At 38.6% G+C, this 22,453-nt stretch overlaps 1 protein-coding gene across 2 annotated transcripts in view; it reads right to left on the bottom strand.

Moving 5' to 3' along the window:
• Positions 1–694: 694 nt before the first annotated feature.
• b4galt5 (UDP-Gal:betaGlcNAc beta 1,4- galactosyltransferase, polypeptide 5) overlaps positions 695–22,453 on the bottom strand; it is a 42,924-nt gene continuing 21,165 nt past the window's right edge. For both annotated transcript variants that reach the window (XM_044114643.1, XM_044114651.1), the window contains exons 2-9: positions 11,541–11,660; positions 10,782–10,895; positions 10,410–10,537; positions 7,466–7,582; positions 7,140–7,327; positions 6,908–7,030; positions 6,346–6,447; positions 695–4,993 (exon numbers count right to left, since the gene is read on the bottom strand). In XM_044114643.1, the coding sequence (XP_043970578.1) occupies positions 4,846–4,993; positions 6,346–6,447; positions 6,908–7,030; positions 7,140–7,327; positions 7,466–7,582; positions 10,410–10,537; positions 10,782–10,895; positions 11,541–11,660 (1,040 nt within the window). In that variant the 3' untranslated portion in view covers positions 695–4,845. The remainder of the gene's footprint in view (positions 4,994–6,345; positions 6,448–6,907; positions 7,031–7,139; positions 7,328–7,465; positions 7,583–10,409; positions 10,538–10,781; positions 10,896–11,540; positions 11,661–22,453) is intronic.

Genomic DNA, 22,453 nt, shown 5'->3' with positions numbered 1-22,453 from the left:
CAACAACGATATTTACAATGATCATTTTCTTGATATGCACTTCTTTTTCAATTTAAATATTCTTGCTTATAAAAAATAAAAACTCAAGTGAAAAAACAAAACAAAACAAAAATAAAAAATAAAACGGAACAAAAAAAAACTGCAATAAATTAAAAAAGCTTTAAGGCTGCCAGTCTTGTCAGATGCCCAAAGAATGGTCCCTTCATTTAAACTGGCACAAAACGGATTAGGACAGGTGAGATTAGGATATGAAGAAGCCTCTTAGCCTCTTTAGAGAGGGTCTGTGCCTGCTCTCCTCACACTGGAATCAAATATTTACCATTCCAAACACAAGTCCCTGGTGAGTAAACTAGTGGCCAAAGCTGTTCAGTAGTTTCCAAAGAAAATAAGTGTCGAAAGTGTAGAGCTGATGCGGCTGCCCATCGTGTATAGTGAACATGGAGCCTAATACTGACTCTGACAACTCAGAGGGCCTCTTTAGATCGAGGGTGTCACTCAGTCTGAAACTTCACCTGAACATACTCACTGAAAACCATTTGGCTTTTGCTATATGTCCATTTAGCTTTTAATTTTTATTTATAGCAATGAAAGTGATATAGTTTTGCATATATATATATATATATATATATATATATATATATATATATATATATATATATATATATATAAATATATATATAAAGAGAGAGAGAGAGAAAGAGATTTAGATATCTATATATATATAGATATAGATGGTTGTGTTTAGAGATAATATACAGCGTATCATGTAAATGTGAGGAACTACACTGAGGACTTGCCAGCTGTTCACTACCAGGAAAAAAGAAAGCACTGTTCATATCAGTGCTGGTAAACAAAATTCAAAACATAAAAATACAAAAAAAAAAAACCCCAAAAAAAAACCTTGAAAAGAAGGTTTATATGGAGGATGGTTGCACCTCTGAAAGGTTTAGCCATTTCACTCAAACACACATGGAACAGAAAACTTAACACAACTGCTTGCCACTGTCCCTAACTTCCACTGGGCACCTCCGTAATCTGGAGCGAGGAGGTTTGCATGACCCGTTTCTGAGAATGAGCCACAGCTCTTTCTAAACACACAGGTCGTCTCTGAAGTGTAAACACCACTGTTAAAATTCCAGGCTGCGTTGATTTCATGGAACAAAATAGATTTTTATTAAGTTTGCATCCTTAATTCAATACTGTGATGAAGCATATTTTTGATTCAGTTTCAGCATTCATTATTTTTAGGTTCAAATCTGCCATTGGTTATTGTGATTCTGTAAAATGTGAAATAGAGGTCAGATGTCCTGATGGGATTGTTATACATCTGTGGGATTTAATTTAAAGGAGCAATTGCTTTTCAATATCTTGTGAAGAAGTTAGAAATAACCAAAACTCAGTCAGAAGAAGGGTGAAAGACATCCAGATTATATGCACTCTTGTGGAAAAACTCTTCACTGATTGGAGAAAATGAAGAGGCCCCATAGATGAAACAAAATCTGGATATTTCTCCAAAACCAAAGACATACCAAAATGGTAACTTGTCACTGTGTTTACCAATAGCCTGACAGCAACCCTGAAGGAGCTGCAGAAATTTCTATCTGGTACTGCTTGTTCCCCACATGTGAGAAGAGTATTCTCCGTAAGTGCAATGTTTGTTTTGTAATGCCAATGTCTCCTAAAATGTTTCATGATTCAAAACTTCAACTATTGTGCTACTAATATCTAAAGATATTTAGAACAACCACAACTATACACCACCATACCGAAGAACAGTGGTGGTAACATCCTGCTCTGGAGGTTCTTTTCTTCCATTTGTTTTTCGGCAAAGGTGGTTGACGATTCATAGTTTCAATTAATTTTGTCTGCTATAAAGCAGAAGAAGAGGAAATATTTCATTTTTCCAACAGTAATGTGATTCTAAGAGTACTTCAATACCAACAGGAAAAATACCTCACTAGAAGTTTTTGAATGGCCAAATCCACAACTACAGTTAAGTGTGACAAAAAATATAAGGGATCATCGAATCCAGAACATGGAAGAAATGTCCTCAAAATCTAACTAATTTACAGTACATTTGGAGCAAATTAAGATGTGACATGCTCCTCATGCAGACCTTTTTTTTTATTTTTTTTTTTTTAGTAAATTAATTTAGAATGCCTCATTGTTTTAATCAACAGAAACCTTGTATTTGAACAGGGGTGTAAGCACTACTGAGATCTGCTAGCATAACGATTCACACATGGGTTAGTTTAACGTGGCAGGATGAATAAATTCGCTGGATGATATCATAATAGTATCTAGCCCACATGATGAATAGACTAAATGAAAGAGCCAGAAGTCTTGATAATGTTTTTATGTTCACTCAATATCACATCACGTCCTGGTAAAATTGGCTCCAGTAAGCACGTCCCCGAAAGGGAGCTGTGGAAGGTCAGTACCATTGATTATCATCAGTGTAATGGAGGTGATCAGTGAAAGAAAGTGGCCACCAGCATTTTTAAAACTCTGTCTTGCTCTTCCTGTGGTTATCACACAAAATGGCCTCCTCCAACGCCTCTGCTCAGAAGAGTAATAACACCAAGCTACAGTATGGGTGCCATTCCATTTCATTTCATCTCATTACTGCGGCGCAAATGGCGCCGTTGCTAAAGAGAAATAAGATCTGTGTCTGAATGAAACGGAACTGCCCCCAGTAACACAGAACTGAACCTCAGAATCCCAAACTACTACACACAGCTATGTTTCAGTGCATCTAACACAGTCTGTCACTTCCTAAGTCATCACGTCAACCCGCAAGAAAAATAAAAACTGAACAATTAACAGTAAGTAATTTGTCAAATAAATAGACAAGAGGGCCAGCCCCTTTTAGTTTGTATTTTATCGTTGAAATCCAACAGTTTTTTTTTTCTTTTTCGATTAAGTACATGCCTCCTAGGAGAAACATGTTTAGAAATGTATACAAGGCGATTTGTGTGAAATGATGTAGCTGCATGACAAGAAGACAGTGAAAAGTATACGTCTGTGTGATATCTTAAAAATGGAACTACATTGGTTTGGGAATATTTGACCCCAAAAACGAACACTGTTAAACAAACAGAGAGGAGCTGCTGTGTATCTTGAGAGGACTGTCAGTGTGTGTCAAAGCACAGTGTCAGGCAGCATGCCTCTCCAAAATAAAAATAAAAATCTCTACATAGATCAACACTTCAAAGTTTGATTTAGACAAAGAAAAGCTTGGACACGAATCCAATCAGTAGTAATCACACACCATCATTCAGATCATCTTTTTTTCCCCAATCAGATCATCTTTTTTTTTTTTCCAATGCAAGAAAATAAGGGTCAATTTAGCAAAAAAAAAAAAAAAAAAAGGCAGCCACAAAAGGGTTGCTGAACAGATAAGATGTTTGCAGCACCCTGGGTGGAGGAAGGCTGGCTACAAACACTAGACAAGCTCGAGATTCTGTAAACACCAGTGATGGTGACACAAGTCAAATATCTGCAACCTCCAGTTTTATGCTGTAAAAAAAATTTGAAGGTGAGTAAACATTAAGAACGTCTAAAAATAGACCTGCACCTATTTCTTTCTGACCTAGATTTACAAGCTGCACGCGGAGAGAGGTCTAAAGTCGGCCAGACAAGAGTTGGGAGACAACGTCTCTTCCTTCCCTGGCGACCAGATGCATGCAGGCCATTTGCATAGCTTGCCCTCACTCGCACACAGATGTAGACACAAGGCAGACGTGAGTTCTAGGAAAAAGAAAAAGGAAAAAAAACAAAAAACAAGGGGGCGCCACATTTTGCTTAAGCAAAGTTGAGCTCAATTTAAGATTTGCATACGCAGTCACACCTTTTCTTTAGTCCAACAGGGGAATGCTAGCACCCATGCTATTGCATCTGTACAATAAGGAAGTCAGGGCTAAGTTTTGCTGTCTGATATTACAGCTTATTGCTAACAGGATGAGCATTGCACTCCAACATACAGCCATTAGCAGGCAGCCAGAACATTCAATGAAACAACGCAAACACAAACATCACAGTCTTTCAATGGTATGTTCACAAGACGGAATACGAATGATTAAGGAATTTTTTTTTTTCGTTTTACTTGGAATAAACTATTTCTCGCACAATATATCATCTTCTCTACCTATCTTTACTTTTAGATTTGGCATTCCTATTGCAGAACCAGCTGCATGAATCCACTCAACTGAAGTTGCTGTGTGGCGCTGTAAGGGTTGTGTGCACATGCAAATGTTTTCACAGGCTTACTGCATTTATGAAATCAGAAGAGCTAAACTAAAATAAAAGATCTAAGCTCTAACGCTCCCCCACCCTCATGTCAGCACATGCAAGTACATAATCCTGTGTGCATACATGTGTGGCGTGTGTGTGTGTTGTGTGTGTGTGTGTGTGTGCTTGAATGTGTAACCTAATTATGTAGTCAAGCACAACAGCTCAGGGCGGAGCTAATCAAAAGAGAAAATAAGGAACAAACTTGACAAATGGGATGCTGAAGGCCAAAATGGTGCAAAAGGCATGTGGAGACTGACGTGTACACAAGCCCAGATGAAGAGTAATGAACTGTGGCACGAATAAGTGCAGCATTTATCCCTACTTCTTTTTTTTTTAAGATGATTTATCAAATCTGCTAATTTGAGTCTCCATTTCAGTTTTTTTTGTTTTTGCATACAAACAAACACAAAGCAAAACAAAACTAAACAATAAAAGCAAAAACAAAAAACCAAACTAAATAAGTCCTAAGCAGTGCTGCGACTGGTGAGATATGGCTGATGTCCTAAAGGACTTTTGATTCCCAGGTGTTTTTGCAGTCCAGCTCTGCCTACGTCAGTAGTCAGCCACAGGTGCAAGCTTTCTGCTCAAGCTGACTGTGATATTGGTGAAGAGTCGACTTCTTGAAATCAGGGGCGAATAGTTTAGGTTATTAAGACCATCCACTTTCTGTCTCTCCTTTGAGTGACGTAGTAGACTATACCTGTGAGTAAAAAAACAAAAACAGAAGCAAAATAAATCAATTATCTGAACAGCAGAAAACCACAACAGTACATGCACCAATTAGACAGAGGCAATATATGGTGAAATACAACATAGAACTGGAAAGCAATGTCGAGAAACACACTGTTATAGATTAGCTGAAATAGTTAAAGGTCCAATGGGAGAACGACCTCAAGAATTTATCCACATTTTGTCATGCTTCAATTGCAAACTTTAAGGTATTTTAGAGGGATTTAATGTGACAGACTAACATTGGTCAAGCATAACTGTGAAGGGAAAAACAGAAGAAAAACAAGTAGAGAAAAGTCTGGAGGAGCTACAGGAGAGCTTCATTTTTGTAATCCATGGCACCTTTGAGGATGCCGATGACCAGTTAGCAATAAAATGGGAGGGTTAAGATGAAAACATATTCAAATGCTAAATTAGATTAGTCAAGGTAAAAAAAAAAAACAAAAAAAAAACTAATCTTAATGAGAATCTGTTTTAAGACTTGAGAGCTGATATTCATACACAATCTATGTGGTGTAACTGTTCTTCAGTTACACCACAAAGAAGAATAAGCAAAACAATTCACTCTCTATATGTAAAAAGTGAGAAGACAAACAATGGTTTCCCTGGTATTCCCCGGAGCTAGGAACCACAGTCAGGCCCAAATATTAAAAATTCATGAATACGTGACACTGCCTCTATAAAAGCTTATAACTGCCTAATTAAATAGTCAAAACACCAAACATACCTTAGTGTTTATTAATACATTCAGTGGAAACTGTATTAGCACTACTGCAGAAGGAAGGTCTTTCAACGTTCATTTCCAAGCTGCATATTCTTTCAAATATTTTTGTAATTTTGTAATAATTTTGTCTTATGTTGCACATAAAAATTCACTAGTACTCAGCCTTTAATAGTTGGGGATCCACTGTATCCCAAAAGGCTGGTAGCTGTAATTGTAATGAAAGGTGTGTCAGAATACAAATACAGACTGCTGTCATGGATTATGGATTTTAAGTTTTGGAAATTGTGCACTGTTTTAAATATATATATTTTGTTTTCAAAAGAATAAAAAATTTAACTTTTAAACTTTTTCAAAGTAGCAATTTTTCCTCTGCTAATTTTATGTCACATGGGAAACCAGCCCCACAGCATTCAAACACGTCACATGAAAAGTCTTTAAATGAGTTGAAATTGACTCAGAGTCACCAATTTGCCTTCTCATGTGACTGGCTTACATCACATGAGTGTAAGCCTCGCTGAAGTTATCAACTCCTTCTCTAACCAAACGCTGTTTGGTGGATTTTGCCTTTGGAAATGAGCCATGTGTATTTGAACACTCACCTTCCCAGGAACTGGGCTTCTCCACGATGGTGATGCGGAATAGACATGTAGCGTCCCAGGTCTCCATATGGTCTGCTTACACTGTAATTGGCAAACTGCACCCTGTGCAAACAAATTTAATGATTTTAAACCAGTAGTGTACACAGTTAAATAGAAGGTTTTCAATATTAGCACTCACTGAGACATTTCCATAAACCACTTTGCTATTGTGTTACAGTTTTCAATAACATGATATTGACGCTTGTTTGTCCAGACACTGCATGCAAAAGAGGCTCTCTTGACAGGAAAAAAAAAAAAAAAAAAAAAAAAAAAAAAAGCGTAAGTCGATAAGTTGAAGTCAGCAGATTATATTGGAAGCCCAGTACAGCTGCCTGTGTGCTGTGTGGGCGGTGGGAAATGCTGTGCAGCAAAGAGCCACATGGAGGGAAAAAAAACAGCCAACACAAAGGCCTGCTATGACCGACCTACCTAACTTATTTAGTAAGAATGTTCAAAGCTAACAATGCAGGAAGCCTGGTGCAGTAAGCTGTAGTCTGTGTGTTTTATGTGCTGTTTTCCCTACCTGTTCCAGAGGTCATCATCCTCGCCTCCCCAGCCCCAGAACGCATTGGGAAATCCATTAATTCTTTTGAACTGCTTCACCATCAGGCCACTGACACCACCAAAGAACTCATTATATGGAAGCCTTGGGGGAGATAATAACACATATTTCAGAGATTCAGTATTACATATATATATATATATATATTTATATATAATTTTTTTTCTCCACAAGGAACAGGGCGGACACTCACATGTAGGAGTACTTGTCAAGTTTGACTGCAAAATGTCGGGGCATGTCAGTGCAGCCGTAGTAGTTCCGGTCGTTCTCCATGAGGTGGTCCACGTCATGGAAGATCAGACAATCCCAGTCCAGGTCCTTTATGGCCTCCTTAAAGCCCACGTTGAACAACATGGCTCGGTTAAATGGTTCTGTTCCTCCCTGAAGAAAGAAAGGGGAATAAAAACAAAAATATTCAGCCATTTTTGACAGAAAAACATATGGAATTTTTCCAAGCGTGGTTTTAAAGAAGTTTCTCTTTATGCATGTGTGTGTGTGTGTGTGTGTGAATGTGAATACCTGCTCAATGACATAAAAGGCAAACTGGAGTCTCTGCTTCTGCAGCACAGGCACCAGGTGTCTCAGTAGGATGGGCAAGTGTTCGTGACGATTCCTGAATGGAACGAGGATTGCCACCTGGGGATGGAAAACAGGCAGATAGTAGAACAGATATCAACTAAGAAAAAAAGACAAATCGAGCAAGCTGAATGTAAAAATATTCAGCTGTATATTTAAAAGGGAGAGCTGTTAATTTGTTCTACTGAGTTTGTTTAGAGTTTGTTAGAGACTTTAAGTCTTGTGTCCTAGAAAGAAAATATGAAAATCTGACAACAAACAGCACAAAAAAATTACAAACATAGAATCTAATCTACACAATTAGATCTGATATTTCTGACTTAAAATGAGCACACGCAAGTGGGAATTTTTTTCAAATTCAGTAGAATGGTCAAAAATAAAAGGGCTTATAGGTAGTTCACAAAAAAATGATAAAGTGGCTCTTGCCTACTAACAAATTACTGATCACTTATCTGGTAGTTTGCAGAATTACATACTAAAGGAAGAGGGCATGATTTCTCTGTTGAAATAAAAAAAATAGCAAAGAATGCTTGCTTAAAAACAAACAGTAATGTGTTTTTTGCATTTAGAGGAAAGTATAATTGCTTTGTTCGCTTCTTGTACTGGGTGTGTAAGTTGTTCCTTTTTTATAGCAAACTGATTGGCCACATAATTCTCCATCAAAGCATAAACAGCAAAGTGCACAGACCATATAAAAAAAAATGTCATGCTGGTTAATTACGCTATTTAGTAATTTCAGTGAAACACAGACTAGATGAATTCTTCTCTGGAAAGATGTAGCTGTGACTAGATGAATTCTTCTCTGGAAAGATGTAGCTGTGTTGTGCTATCAGAGATTGAAAAAAAAAAAAAATAGGGCAGGTAAGAAACCAAATGCAGTTCAACAGTTCAACCTCCAGCTGATAAACATCCCCTTTACAAAATGCTAATAGAGAAGTGTTCCAACCTTAAAGCAGAACCAATCTTTTTGATTGCCCTCTCCTTGGGCTACCACCTTATCTTAGTGGAGGTGTTTGAGTGCCCCAGTGATCCTAGGAGTTATGCTTTCTGGGGCTTCATGCCCCTGGTAGGGTCACCCAAGGCAGACAGATCCTAGGTGAGGGACCAGACAAAGCGCAGCCACCTTTCTGGTGAGGAAGGAGCCGGAGCTAGTGTGTGAGGTTGAAAGGTTCCGGCTAGAAATAGTCGGTCTCACCTCGATGAATGGCTCTGGTTCTGGAACCAGTCTCCTTGAGAGGGGCTGGACATGCTTCCACTCTGGAGTTGCCCACGGTGAGAGGCGTCGGGCAGGAGTGGGCATACTTGTTGCTCCCCATCTCGGCGCCTGTATGTTAAGGTTTACCCCATTGAATGAGAGGATAACCTCCCTCCGCCTATGGGTGGGGGGATGAGTCATGACTGTTGTTTGTGCTTACGGGCTGAACAACAGTTCAGATTACCCACCCTTCTTGGAGTCTTTAGAGGTGGTACTAGAGAGTGCACCTCCTGGGGATTCCCTTGTTCTGCTGGGGGACTTCAGCGCTCACGTGAGCAATGACAGTGAGTCCTTGAGGGGCATAGTTGGGAGGAACGGCCCCCCTGATCTGAACTCCAGCGGTGTTCTGTTGCTGGACCTCTGTGCTTGTCACGGATTGTCCATAACGAACACCATGTTCAGGCATAAGGGTGTCCATATATGCACTTGGCCTCAGAACACCCTAGGCCGCAGTTCGAGGATAGACTTTCATCTTTCATCCTATCTGCGGCTGAATGTCTTGGACACTCGAATGAAAAGAGGAGCTGTCCACTGACCACTATCTGGTAGTGAGTTGGCTCTGGTGGTGGGGGAGGATGCCGGTCAGACCTGGCAGGCCCAAACGTGTTGTGAGGGTCTACTGGGAATGGCTGTCAGAATCCCCTGTGAGACGGAGCTTTAACTCCCATCAAGGTCTATTCAGGGGTCTTGAAGAGGAGGGTACGTTGGATAGTCGAACCTCGGATTCAGGAAGAGCAGTGTGGTTTTCGTCCTGGTCGTGGAACACTGGACCAGCTCTACACCCTCAGCAGGGTCCTGGAGGGTGCATGGGAGTTCGCCCAACCAGTCTACATGTGTTTTGTGGACTTGGAGAAGGCGTTCGACCATGTCCCTCAAGGAGTCATATGCAGATCTAGTTAATCAACCAGCCATGATTTTGATCTGTATAACATTTATTTGGTGTAATACCCTTACAGAAAATACCACTGTTGTGCACATCTGATAGATATAATTGCAGTTCTCAAGAGCTTATTCTGCAGAATTCTACAGTTTTTACCATTCTGACATGTACACAGACTGAATGCAAGCATAACCTGACTTGGTGTTGTGTTTTGATTGTTGATTCTATGTTGCATTGTGTTTTTGTGTTTGATTTGATGTAAAGCATTTTGAAATGCCTTGATGCTGAAATGTGCTATACAAATAAAATTTGATTTTTTTTTTTGTTGATAACATGTTGATTTTAGTTGGCAAATGGATTGTGCCATCTTCTCTGGTAATTATCCTGAGGTTGGCTGTAGAGACATGCTCCCTGTAGCTTGCCAATATTAGGTGCCCGAAGACAGGTGATGGGTGGCGCTTACTTTTTACCATGAATGTATTTTTCATGATGAGAAATATTTCCAAATAAGAATTGAGCAGAACTGCTTAGGAACGCAATGGCCTGGATAGCACAGTAAATATTCTATCTGGACCTTCCAGAAAGGATGAACAGCAATTCTGTAACAAGTTCAACAATTTGTAAGACGCTTTTAGTAACCTTTTGTGCCCCAAACAGGAGCAGTCATGCATTTGCCAACCCCACTGGCCAGTCAGTTTATCCTCGTCAACCTGCTCTACTTTTGAGAGTGCCACACACACAAGCGCACTTACCTTCCAGCGAGGTAAACAGTCTTTGGGCTTCCAGAAGCCTCCCAGAGCCATGGTGGGCTCTCGCTCCAGCAAGGACCTCTCCACCTCCTCCAGAGATATTTCACTCATGTTCACCTCCAACCTGCCCTCTGAGAGTGGAAGGAAGAAGGGAAAGGAGCAATAAAAGACAGAGATTATAGGAGGCAAAAAATGCCATAACAGTGTCTTTCTTTCAGCAGAAAGACAAGAAGTGAAAACAATCAAAGTAACATGAAGGAATATTGATGAAGTTGCGCAATGTTGGACATACATTTCTAAATAATTATGTAATAATTGTGTACTCAGTTTGCAAGCAAAAGGAAGTCTAATCCAAAATGTCAACAGTGTGCTTACTCATAGAGGGCAGCTTCTCAGGGCAAACCTGCGAAGGGAGGTATGTGAAACCCTCAGGGAGGTAAGTGGTGGGAGGAGCATCGCTCTCGCTCTCGTTGAAGTCATAGGAATAATCTGGGACCACAAATGAACAAGATTCAAAAATATATCAAAGGAAACCAAATCTTTCTACTGATTAACTGTTAAGTTATCATTCTTCCACATGACTGTGTGTAAGACATACGATAACATTTCTGTATTAAACATAGTTTGGTGAAATTAAGTATTCTTATTTTCTGGGAACTGAATTTTGGTTCTTCATTAGCTGTAAGCCACAATCATCCAAATAAACAGACATAAGCACATAAGCATCAAAGATCCACTTATTCAAATGATGTAATAAAATAAATTACATTTTCAATGATGTTCAAATGCATCTGTATGCTTGGCTAGTTCAATATACTTTCACTTCCCTAATTATTTAAATCTAATATAGAATTTAGTGGCAAAAACACTGAAGCTCAGAGAGGGTGTTGGGGAGAAGAAGAGGAGAGTTAAAACTTTTGATTAACCACAACGGATATCATCACTTCAACACTAACAAAAATAATCTTGAAAGTGATCGCAATAAAAATCAATAGAATATTAAACTTGAAATATGTCACTCTGTGCCTAGTGACTCTAGCAAAGTATCACATTTTGAAATAAATTATTGAAATTGAATAAGATTTGATGAAAATCTATCGACATTAAGATATGGCTGTATGCGTTCATATTTACCTGTGCCATTGATGCTGTAGGCCCCTCTCACAACTTGCTCCAGAACCTGAGCCCCTATGTTCTTCACGTTTTCTCTAATCTGGATGCCTCTGGCTTGGACCATGAATACATACTCATTCACTGTAAGCAGGAGAGAGAAAATGAAGTTGAGTTAAACTATTACACTCAAATAAGGTCACAATGCAAGAAAAAAATGCTAAACACCTAGTTTCTTTTTATTATCCTGTGTAAGACCTTCCTCATTTTAGTTAGTCACCATACTGTTGAACAATAGAGGACACTACTCATATTTAAAGAAGCTCATGTATTCTTTGTGCAAGGAAATTGCCCTTTATATTGAGTACAAACATATTGTGTGTAGAGGTGATTCAATAATGAGAACTTCCTAAGCATACATCAAGGAGGAAAAGGGAACAACTGAATGGTTAATTTTTAAAAAAGGGAATAAAAGAGACTGAGATGATGCAGCTAAATTAACTGACTGGTTACTGCTTTCAGTGCTCGATAATGGGAGCGCTTCATATTATGATGCACCACTTTTTCCATTCAACACCATCAATAGTTGAGTATATTTTTACTGGTAACAGGAAAACATAAAAGGGGATAAAAATAATAAGGGCACAAAAAAATAGCAAGAGAAATAGGCAGAATGAATATGGAAGCCAATGAAAGTTTTTAGGAGCCATTTTTGTTTTTTGATCTTTTTTTTTTTTTAGAAATGATACCTTTAAAAAATGCCATTTCAAATCTTATAAAACCCCACCCCATGTTTCCAGGTTAGAAATTGTCTTTTAGGAGAGCATTTGTCATAGACAATATTTTATCAAAGAAGCAGATTCCACTTGATGAGATTGGGCTGACCTACATAACACCACCGCAAAGGTTAGCCTCCTGAAAAAAGAAGCAGTAAAGTGGAACATTGAGTGGGGGTTTATGGTCTGAATGAGTCAACAATTTAACAGAAAATAAAAACACACTGGCAAACCACTCAGACCTTCACTCCAATGAAACCTTGCATGCAAATATATATGCATAGTAAAATTTTGCACGTTTTGTTCACTTAAGCAGTTTCAGGAAGAACAAAAGCAAAAAATCAAGCACATTAAGTTCCTCTATCGACTTATGCAGTTGAGAAGTAGATGTCGAGTGGTGGACTGCTACAAAAATGCAGAAAACCAAAGTTCTGCCACACTGAAGAATCCTGGTCCTTTTGATTCTACTTTCTATGCACAATCACCGGGAAGAAAAAAAAAAAAAAAAAAAGCATTCCTGTTAAATCAATCCCAATATGATCTACACGCTTCAGTACAATAGATGTCCATGCGAGTGCAGTGTGTGCGCACACAAGTGAAGCACTGCTGAGCCAGAAATCCTTGGGATGTGATTTGTCGTTAGTAATTGTATTACAGTTTCCATCACATTCATCTTATTTTATACAAACTGCCAGGCTTGCAAGAGTCAAGGCTAGCAGCTAAGCGCTCACTAAAATCAATGTTCCTGTTTTACCGCTGCAGCATGCAAAGGCTACAGTGCAGCTGGAGCAAAGAATCTGTGATAGATGGTGATAAAAATAAGGGAACAACACAGAAAAGATCTGGTTCACTGCTTGTTAGAAACCAGTAAGGATAAAAAAGGAACTGCATTTAATAACTCGCAGATAACCTTCTGAGACAACATATGATGGAAAAACGCTGAGAGACTTCTTCGCCTAAGGCAGGCGCAGACATATTCTGACATGCCTTCCAAGCATATGGAGATTTATATATTAGCCTATCAGGGCAAACCTGACCTACATACATCCTGGACACTAAGATGGAGCACATTGCCAAAACGCTTTGACATTTGCAGAGTCAAGTATAACTGAAGCTGTGTTTTTTTTTACACTATTAAAAACATCTGAAGGCCAGTAATAGTCTTTTCTGGTGGCAGAATAGTGGGGCAGACTTTCTGAAGTGGTTCTAGATGTGCTCTACACTTGATCTGCTCTCAAGGTTCTCACACTGTGATACAAGTACCACTACTATTACTTAGGCCGCATTCCCTTATACTTTGAGGAAGTGTAAGTAGAAAGCTAGCTAACTGTGTGGTAGTGCTATTAAGCCACTACCAAAAACAACTAATCACTTGTTTCAAATTGAATATACTCAAAAGATAAGGTCAGAGAAAAACTGTTTCAGGACCTCAAACACTGCAAAACTAAAATGAGGGCTGGTCGCTACTTATTAATCACTGAAGTCTGAGCATGGATCTGAGAATGAGTTCCAAACTTATTGTGTTTCAGTTAAAACTTTAAGATGTGCTGATTCCTCCACTAAGTGATAAGCGAACTGCACTGTTAATTTGGATTTTATATAATCAAATTAGAGCTAGAGTACTTGATAGAGAGATAATAGAGTCTCCTTTGCCTAAGTGAAGCAATATTCTATTAAATGGAGAGATGGAGCTCAATTTGCGAAGTTAAGTCAAAGTAAGACAATGTCTGTAGTGTGTGAGGAATCAATGCTTTGAGACTCTTCATAGATTTTCCAAGACTGGAGAAACTGTGAACAAGTAAAGAATAATAAATTTGACACAAGCCAACAACTGCTAGCCACATTCTGTTTAGCAAAACGTATTTTGCTAAACAGCTGATAATACATCTCTAGCATCTCCAGGCAAGTCCAATAATAATACAAAGCCTTTACCCAGTTAATCTGTCTGTATAAGAATATATTCCCAAAATTCTTCTTTAGGTAAGTTCAATTTATTGAAGAACTTTTGAGACCATTATGACTCAAAATCAAGACCTACATGAATTATAAAAAAATAACTAATATTTTTATTTAAATTACAGAATTAAACACCTGGCATGTATCTCAAACTTTTACATTTATGTTTCCAAACTTATTAATGATGGCTTTAGCTACAGACATCCCGTTTGACCCCAAAAAAGACAGAAAAAGAAGAAGGAATAAATAAACAAACATAAGTGTTCAAGAAATGTAAGATAGATCTAAAAGTATTTGAAGACCTAGTAGAGAAACCTTGATCATATTTAAGTATTTTGCAACTTGCATTAAGATAAATATGGTAATTTGGAAACTTCATGATATTTTAAAAACCTAATAAGTGTCAAGAGTATATACGTAAACTATTCACATCCTACTGTTATAGGGGGGAAAAAAGACTGACTCCAACAGTACTCATCGGAAACTAATCGCTGGTATAGTTGTTGGAGAGCTTTACAATTTAAAAGTTTTATAGACATACAAGCTATCAAATGTGTAAATAAATGCCATATTTCTATAGCAAGTGTCACTTTTTTTCCCCCAAAAGAAACCCATATTGGATTTAAACCAGGTCCATTTCTCCTTACAAATCCAGCTTCATTGAGCCTTCCTTCCTCCTTTAACTTCTGAGTAAAAATGTTAATAAAGTACACCAATCCTGACACTGAAAAAACAAAATTTAAAAGCTGAAGTTCTGTTTTCTTACCACTCTTAAATGTCAGTAGTTGGAAAGTTAAGTATATGTTTAGATGGCACAACAATAATTCTATAAACAAAACTTGAGAACTGGTGATCTACGCTACTCAAGGCAGTTGGCTTGCAATTTCTCGCACATTAAACATGTTCCCTCCAGACTCTGAAGAAATGGTTCTTGCTGACGTACTAAAGCCAAGAAACTGTGACAGATGCAATGAGACATGGGAGACCTGGACCTTGGAGGAAACTAACATAATAGGCTACAACACAAGGCCATTAGCACTCGACATATAATACACACATACACACACAGCACATTAATGCATTGCAGTCAGCAAAAGCAATATGAAGTCCTATAGATTGAAAGGACTAGCCAACCGCTAGTGTGTTTTATCCCATCAGGCTCCCACACCCACTGTAACCCATCAAAGCATGGCAGTAGACCTTGAACAACCTTGTCTTCCAACAGCTCACACAACAAGGTGTCCACGTGCCTTGTTTGGTTGTCTCTCTCTACATTACGTCCTCTTACCACTTATCTGTCCATTCCCCCATATCGCTCTTCTTCTCTCAGTGCTGCTTTGCGTCACTTCATGTCAAACTTGATTGTTCTTATCGCTTAAGTGAATAACCTGAAGAGTGGGTTTGCAGGCTCATGGGAACAACTCTAAGCAAAGACCAAGTCCAAATGCTGTACTACATAGAGTTAAAAAAGACATAGGAATAAATGTCAGCAAACAATGAAAAAGGCAAGATACACGGCATCTTCCTGTTTTTCTCTGCAAGGCAATTAACTCTACATTGATAGCTCAGCAGTGGGAGGTGATCTGTCCCGTTCTGCTGGCGCCCTGATAAGAGCTGAAAGGCAGTTCTTCTTTACTCCAGGCTGAATTGGATTCTGTGGGCACACATGCCACGCTCACTCTCATAGCTTTGAGGGTTTAAAGCTGTCACTCTGAGAGAGGGTCAGTTTAATGCCGCGGCCTATCAGTGACATCCACAGATCCACACATTCACGGAGATAATCAGAGGAGGACGACTCCATGCAGTACAAGCACATGCTCTCCATATTTGAGTGAATCCTGAGAGTATATTATGGCGGTGCAATTAATTCAGCTGTCATCTACACTATCAGAAATGTAACCCATTACATAATTTATTGATGACTAAGCAGGTCAATTTCAATACTTTATTGGAAAATAAACAGGGTATTACTCAAAGCATTAAGAGTAAATCCCTCACAATTAGGTCTTACTGCTGCGAGCTGAGTGATGTTGGGATAGGCATATGGCAGTGTAAGTTCTTTTTTTTTTTTTTTAAATAACACAAGAAACATGTTTTAGCTGGGGGAGTTATGCATATCATTGCCGCTCTTGATAAACTAAGTGAGGCACAGAAACCTAGTGTCCTTATTGGATCAATAATTGCATCCTGCAGCTGTTTGACTCAGTTCTGTTAAAACACTTTATTATTCCAAGAGGGATATTCAATCTTGTTGCAACTCATATCTTACACAATTCACTTCAATAAACTATCGTTGATGCCGAATGACCAGATTCTCAATAAATGTAAATCCAACGCTCAGAGTTTTTAAGTACTATAGAGATTAAACTGTTCCTAGAGGTTAGCAGGGGTGGGCACTCCTGCTGCAGGGGTGGGCTAAAAGTAGCAGTAACATCTAAAAGTCCTGCAACTTTTAGATGTATCTCTACTTCAACACACCTGAGTCAAATAATGAGGTCATTAGCAGGACTCTGGATAACCTGACTGCACTTGGGAGGTGATTCAGCTATTGGATTCAGGTGTTTTGGACCAGGGAGACATCTAAGAGTTGCAGGACACCAGCCCTCGAGGACCAGGAGTGCCCACCCTTGGGTTACAGGGTAAATTTCCCATCATTGGAATTATTGTTTTAAAATGAAATTACAATTAAAACATACATGATTACAGTGCAATCAAACGTTTTTTGTAAGTGTCCATCAAACCCAGCGTCGCCAGAACTTTATTGCATCCATAATCAGAAGGTAGTGAAATCACACCTATCACATCGACTCTTAATTTATTTGCATTTTATTACTGTATTACATCAAAAAGGAATTATGCTATTCACCTGCTTTGAACTGCCACTGGTGGCTTAGCGGTAAATGCCAAGGACGTAAAATTGCATCTGGATGTCTGAGGTCTTTCAAAAGGTTGTGTTTGTCTATTTCACTTGTTACCAACTTCACAATGGCTGGGGTCTGCTTACAATACATTAGATGATCTGAGACATACCTTAATCTTTAAAATAAAAGCCCCAATATATATTCTGAGTTTTTTTAATTTCATAAACAAAATGAACTAGAAATTATAAAGCTGAGTATTTGACATTTTAATATATACACTAGTTCTTCGACTCCTTATTTCGCACAAATAAGTCATTTTGCGCAAATCCCACATCTGATGGTCTGAGGTTTAAAAATTTTTAAAATCTGGAGCATTGACATAAACCTCATATGTGTCATCTTCATTCAATCTCACAACTAGTAATCATAAGCCCCTTTTTACACAGCCAAGCCAAAACTATGCAACCTTCTAGCCAAGGTATGTTTTGGAAGAACTTTTTGATAAAAATTCACACTTCTGTGGAGGGACATTTTACTATGCAAAGTTAGGGTTCTTATAGATCAAAGTTATTTTGCAACAAACCTCACATGGTCATTACCCTTTAAAAATCAAAATGTTCAACACAAATTTGATGCATAGTTTTCTAGGTCCAAACTAATAATTTCCAGTCCATGCCTTCTGTAGTTCCACAATGTTGGTTTCAATTCTAAAAGCTCAATGGGTTTTCACTATCAAAAACTGACCATCAACTTAGAATACCAAAACAATGCCGTGGATAGGCCTGTCACGATAACAAATTTTGCTGAGCGATTAATTGTCTCAAAAATTATTGCGATAAACGATAATATTTCTCTGTTGTGCCTAGTGCTAGCATGTGCTTGTTCTAAATGAAAATGAGCACCTTCTTCTTTGAATTCCAATTTTGACTTCCAATGATTCACTTCCTGCCAAAGAGCCCGCTGGCGGTTGAAGAAAAATCCACAGAAAAGCCGCACTGGGCTATAAGCCGCACGGTTCAAAGTATAGGAAAAAAGTACGGTACTTGAATAAAAACACCAAAGTGTAAATAAATACTGCATTCAACCAAAAGAGTGCAAATTATGAAGCCTGTATACTATATGGGAACATCCGACTACCTGATTCAATAGTTCACACTACATGTTAGTTCACACGTACAATTTCCCTTTACGACAATCTTAGAAACATTGATCGTTCTAAGATTGTCGCTTGTGATTTCGTAACCGATTATCCTGTAGTGTGTGGTGTGTTATGCGGCCACATCGGAGTTGTGGCCGCTCCAATCTAAATCAGGGGTTTTCCCCGACTGGGAGCCCTAACGCAGCCTGTTGAATGTGACAGGTAGCCAATCAGAAAGTGCAAATTCTCCTCCTGCTTTCTGAGGGGAAATTTCAGAGGGGAATCCCAAACAGCTGACACAGCGCAACCCGAAGTCCAGCGAACATTGGAGAAGATATGTGGAAATGTTAATGTTTATAAAACATTTCGTGCAAAGAATATAGAAATGACAAGGGGAGGCGTTGGAGCGAAATTGTTACCGCAGTTGATAAACCCGGTAACTTTTCAGCTGTTCTTCGTTAACGTGACATAAATCGTTTATAATGATTTTCATTCAGTCAGGACTGACACTAGCCACATGCACTGCAGGACATGTTATAAAAGGCTGTGTTATAACTCCTTGCAGGTTTCTGAAGAACGTTGCTGTTTAGTTTTTACAGACCCAACTGCTGCCCTGTAGTGGAGGTTCACACATGCAGCATAAATAATTGATTTTTAAAAAGTGGTCTTCATTACTGGCCAAAGCAAAATAACAATCAAAGCTTTTTTAAGAGTAGTATGGGGTACTGCTATTTTTGTCCTTTCCATTGTCAAAGTATTATAGTTCAAAGGTCAAATAAAACATGAAGACAGGATATTGTGCTTCTGGTTGTCCAGTTTCCTGTGACTGACGGTTTCTACGTCAGTGTGTCCCACATCCCACAGACAAACAGAGGTAAGTTTACATCCTGTTTGCCACCTTCAACCATTTAAATCTGGCTTCCTCCTTTTTGCAGGCAATGTTACATTTTGCAAAACCTTTCAGTTTCATTTTACCAGACTCACTGTTGAGTATCACCAGAGACTCTCTGAGTTCTGTAAGCGATTCTGAGAAGTACAAAAAATGCTTAGCCAAGACATCCTACAGGCTGGAGCCTGCGTGAAATTCTATTGAAAACGTTCTGAGAAACATTCCTAATCTAAACACAGCCTTTGTGCCGAAACACATTTACTTCTACTTGTAGATTTGTCTGATAGCAGCTCTGGTATTTCTAAATGTTTGACTTCCTGATTAGATATTGTTTGTACAATATTGTTGGTAACAGTGGCACTCATATGGTCATAGGGTAGCTACAGGTTATGTAAACAGGCATGTGTGACATCTGTAATTCTTTCCCGAAGGACCATTTGGTGCCATTTGAGGCACACATACCGATCCATCACGACACTGAAAACACTAACATGCAATTGTGTTGTAGTGTGGTGCTGTGCAGAAAAACCTAGGGTATAAGTGTTCTTGGTAGTTACTTTTTTTAATAGTACATGCTGCAGGCAACAACCCTCAGATGACTCCTAGAAACACTACTTTTGTTACTGGGCAAGGGAGAGCTACTGGTATCAAGGAATATTAAGGTTTTAAAGTTAAGCTAAAAGTTGCAAGAAAAAACATCTTTATGGTTTTAATTCTTTTATTGAAATACAAATAAAAGAGTCTTAGATTCTGGATTTCTTTGGCTGTCTGGAAGAAAGAGTAGCAACACACTGTCTCCACCAACCTGTTTCAAACTGTTTTACATCTTACAAGAAGAAGGATATTACATTGTTCCATGGTTATAAGAAAGGGGGAATGTATGTGATTAGTAATATTTACTGTTCTATTGCAAATCAAACAAAATAAAAGATTTAATATTGCAGTTTGTAGAAAACTTTAACTTCTTCAGAGCAGTAGAAGGCTTAGAGCTAACCTGATGAATCTCTATTTTTGCTAATTTTAGCAAAGCAAAATAACAAACTAAAGGATATTCATGTTCACTGCCCATATTAGCAAATCTTAAATATCTACACCATCACAAGAGACAGTTAGTAAGCTTGTTTCTATTTTCTTAGTTGAATGTCTGTGTTGCTAAGTACATGTTATTTTGGCAGAGGTTGCCAGCTCTTTTCAATCCCCCTTATGCTACAAGCTATCTGTCAGTTCCAAGTTCACCAACAGCAAGTAAACTTTTGGATTTGGAAATATATTGTTCTGTGTGTAACAGAAATGGTATGTTCTTGTGCTTTTATCCAGCTTCACAATCAGCCGATTAGATGGACTGATGTGAACAATAGTATCTGCCAGCATAACTTCACTTTTGTACAACAGAAGTTAGAATCAAACTTAAGTCTTGTGAAAGTGTAGAACTGATTAAAACCAGTAAAACTAGCTCAAACAATGAGTCATGCTTGCTGCTAGCTTTTCAATGCTCTGACGATCTTGGTTTTTCTAGGAATTCACAGTGATAGAATATCCTTATAGCTAAGGGACCTATTAATCAAAAGCATTTTGAATAAACACCTTCAAAAAACATGTCTCTTTAAGTGTATGTAATGAAAGCCATAATAACAAGTACTGTAGAACATCATAACTACTATAATTAATATGCTATATAATTTCAGAGGAAATGGAAACATTTGTTGCTGAAAATCAGTCAATATTTTACTTATTTACATTTTTGAGTAAACTCTAAAAATATAGAGACGTTATCACACAGAAAGAATATCATATAGGTCCATTTCTTATTATTACTGTAAAACAGGGGTCTAAAACTCCAGGCCTCGAGGGCCGCAGTCCTGCAACTTTTAGATGTGCCTCTGCTGCAGCACACCTGAATAGAATAATTAAGGCTCTGGAGAACTGATCTACACAAGGTGGAGGTAATTAAGCCATTTCATGCCAGTGTTTTGTACCTGTGGCACATCTAAAAACTGCAGGACTGTGGCCCTCGAGGACTGGAGTTTGAGACCCCTGCTGTAAAATGTAGCTAATGTAACATTGGATTAGCTCCGATGTACTGACAGGGCCAGAGGAGATTTATGACAGAGACTTTCTGAGCAAATTAGTTTAACCTTGTTCTGTTTCCTGAAACCTACACAAATAAAACACAAGCAGTAGCCGCTATGACAGGCAATATAAGTCCAGTGCAAGTTGTGGTCACATGACATTCAGTCATGCGTGAATCATGAGGATTTCTCCAAACCCACCACTGTTCTGCACACACAGGCCGGCTAGCGTGCACCCATTTCAGATCCTGTCTGAATTGACTGAAAAGAAAAGCATGTGTGTATGGCTACAACAGCAATTGAAAATAAAGTCATGTCTACATTCATAAGAATCCTCATGTGCATGGCAATCCAAAAATGTTCTCAGCAAAGCTCCATTTCTAAGATGGACAAGATAGGCAAACTGAGTGGCAAGAGATAAAGAGTTTGGACCTATGGTAGTCTGACAAAAGAGACAAGGTTCTGAGAGAGCAGACATCTTGACATGCAGAGTGCTCATTTATCTCCCCAGAAATGACAGAATTACTGGCTGACTGCCCACTTCCTGAAGTGCTTTCAAACTACTAGCACAGCAATACTCTCTCATCCCCTTACTACTTCCTTTTTGGAAACACAATGTCACTCAGCCATTGTTATACCTCATCTTTAAGAGTTCTTCCTTTGATTTCTCCATGCTCACTCTTCCATGTAGTTAACTGGCTACCTGGACAACTAATCTTGACTCAGACCATCAGGATGTTCTTAATGGGGCATCTGATCTACCACAACTTCTTTAGAGGACTTTTTTTTTTGAGTCTTGCACATTGACATTGACTCAAGTGAGTCAAAAGTCCTTCATATTTGTGCTTGCGTGGGGTGAGTCAAGCTTAAATAACTCCAATGAGTCAACTGAGGGGTAAAACAGCTGAAGCAACCTGGGAGAACTGTAGGTACTTTCCTAAATTAGTTTTACATTACACACTGTGAGCTACTGGTTAACACCACATTGCTTTTAGCCACCTCCACCCACAAACTTCACAAAGCATAAACTCCATAAACTATGAACCTTAACACTCTCAAAGCCATATTGCCCAAATACATTTAGTCAGCTACATTTTTCTAATTTTTTTTCTACAAGGGTGAGATTGTAAACGGCGATTACATAACTAAGGGTTACATTCTCCCTGTATGTCTGCCACCGCAGGTCAACTTAATTCTGCTGAAGTAACATAAAGGGAAGTCCAATTGTGTGGGCAAGAAAACCCTCAA

Source organism: Gambusia affinis, linkage group LG01 (assembly GCF_019740435.1).
Source record: "Gambusia affinis linkage group LG01, SWU_Gaff_1.0, whole genome shotgun sequence".
Taxonomy (NCBI): Eukaryota; Metazoa; Chordata; class Actinopteri; order Cyprinodontiformes; family Poeciliidae; genus Gambusia; species Gambusia affinis.
The sequence above is the reverse complement of the archived record's forward strand: the minus strand, read 5'-3'. Positions and strand labels throughout refer to the sequence as shown.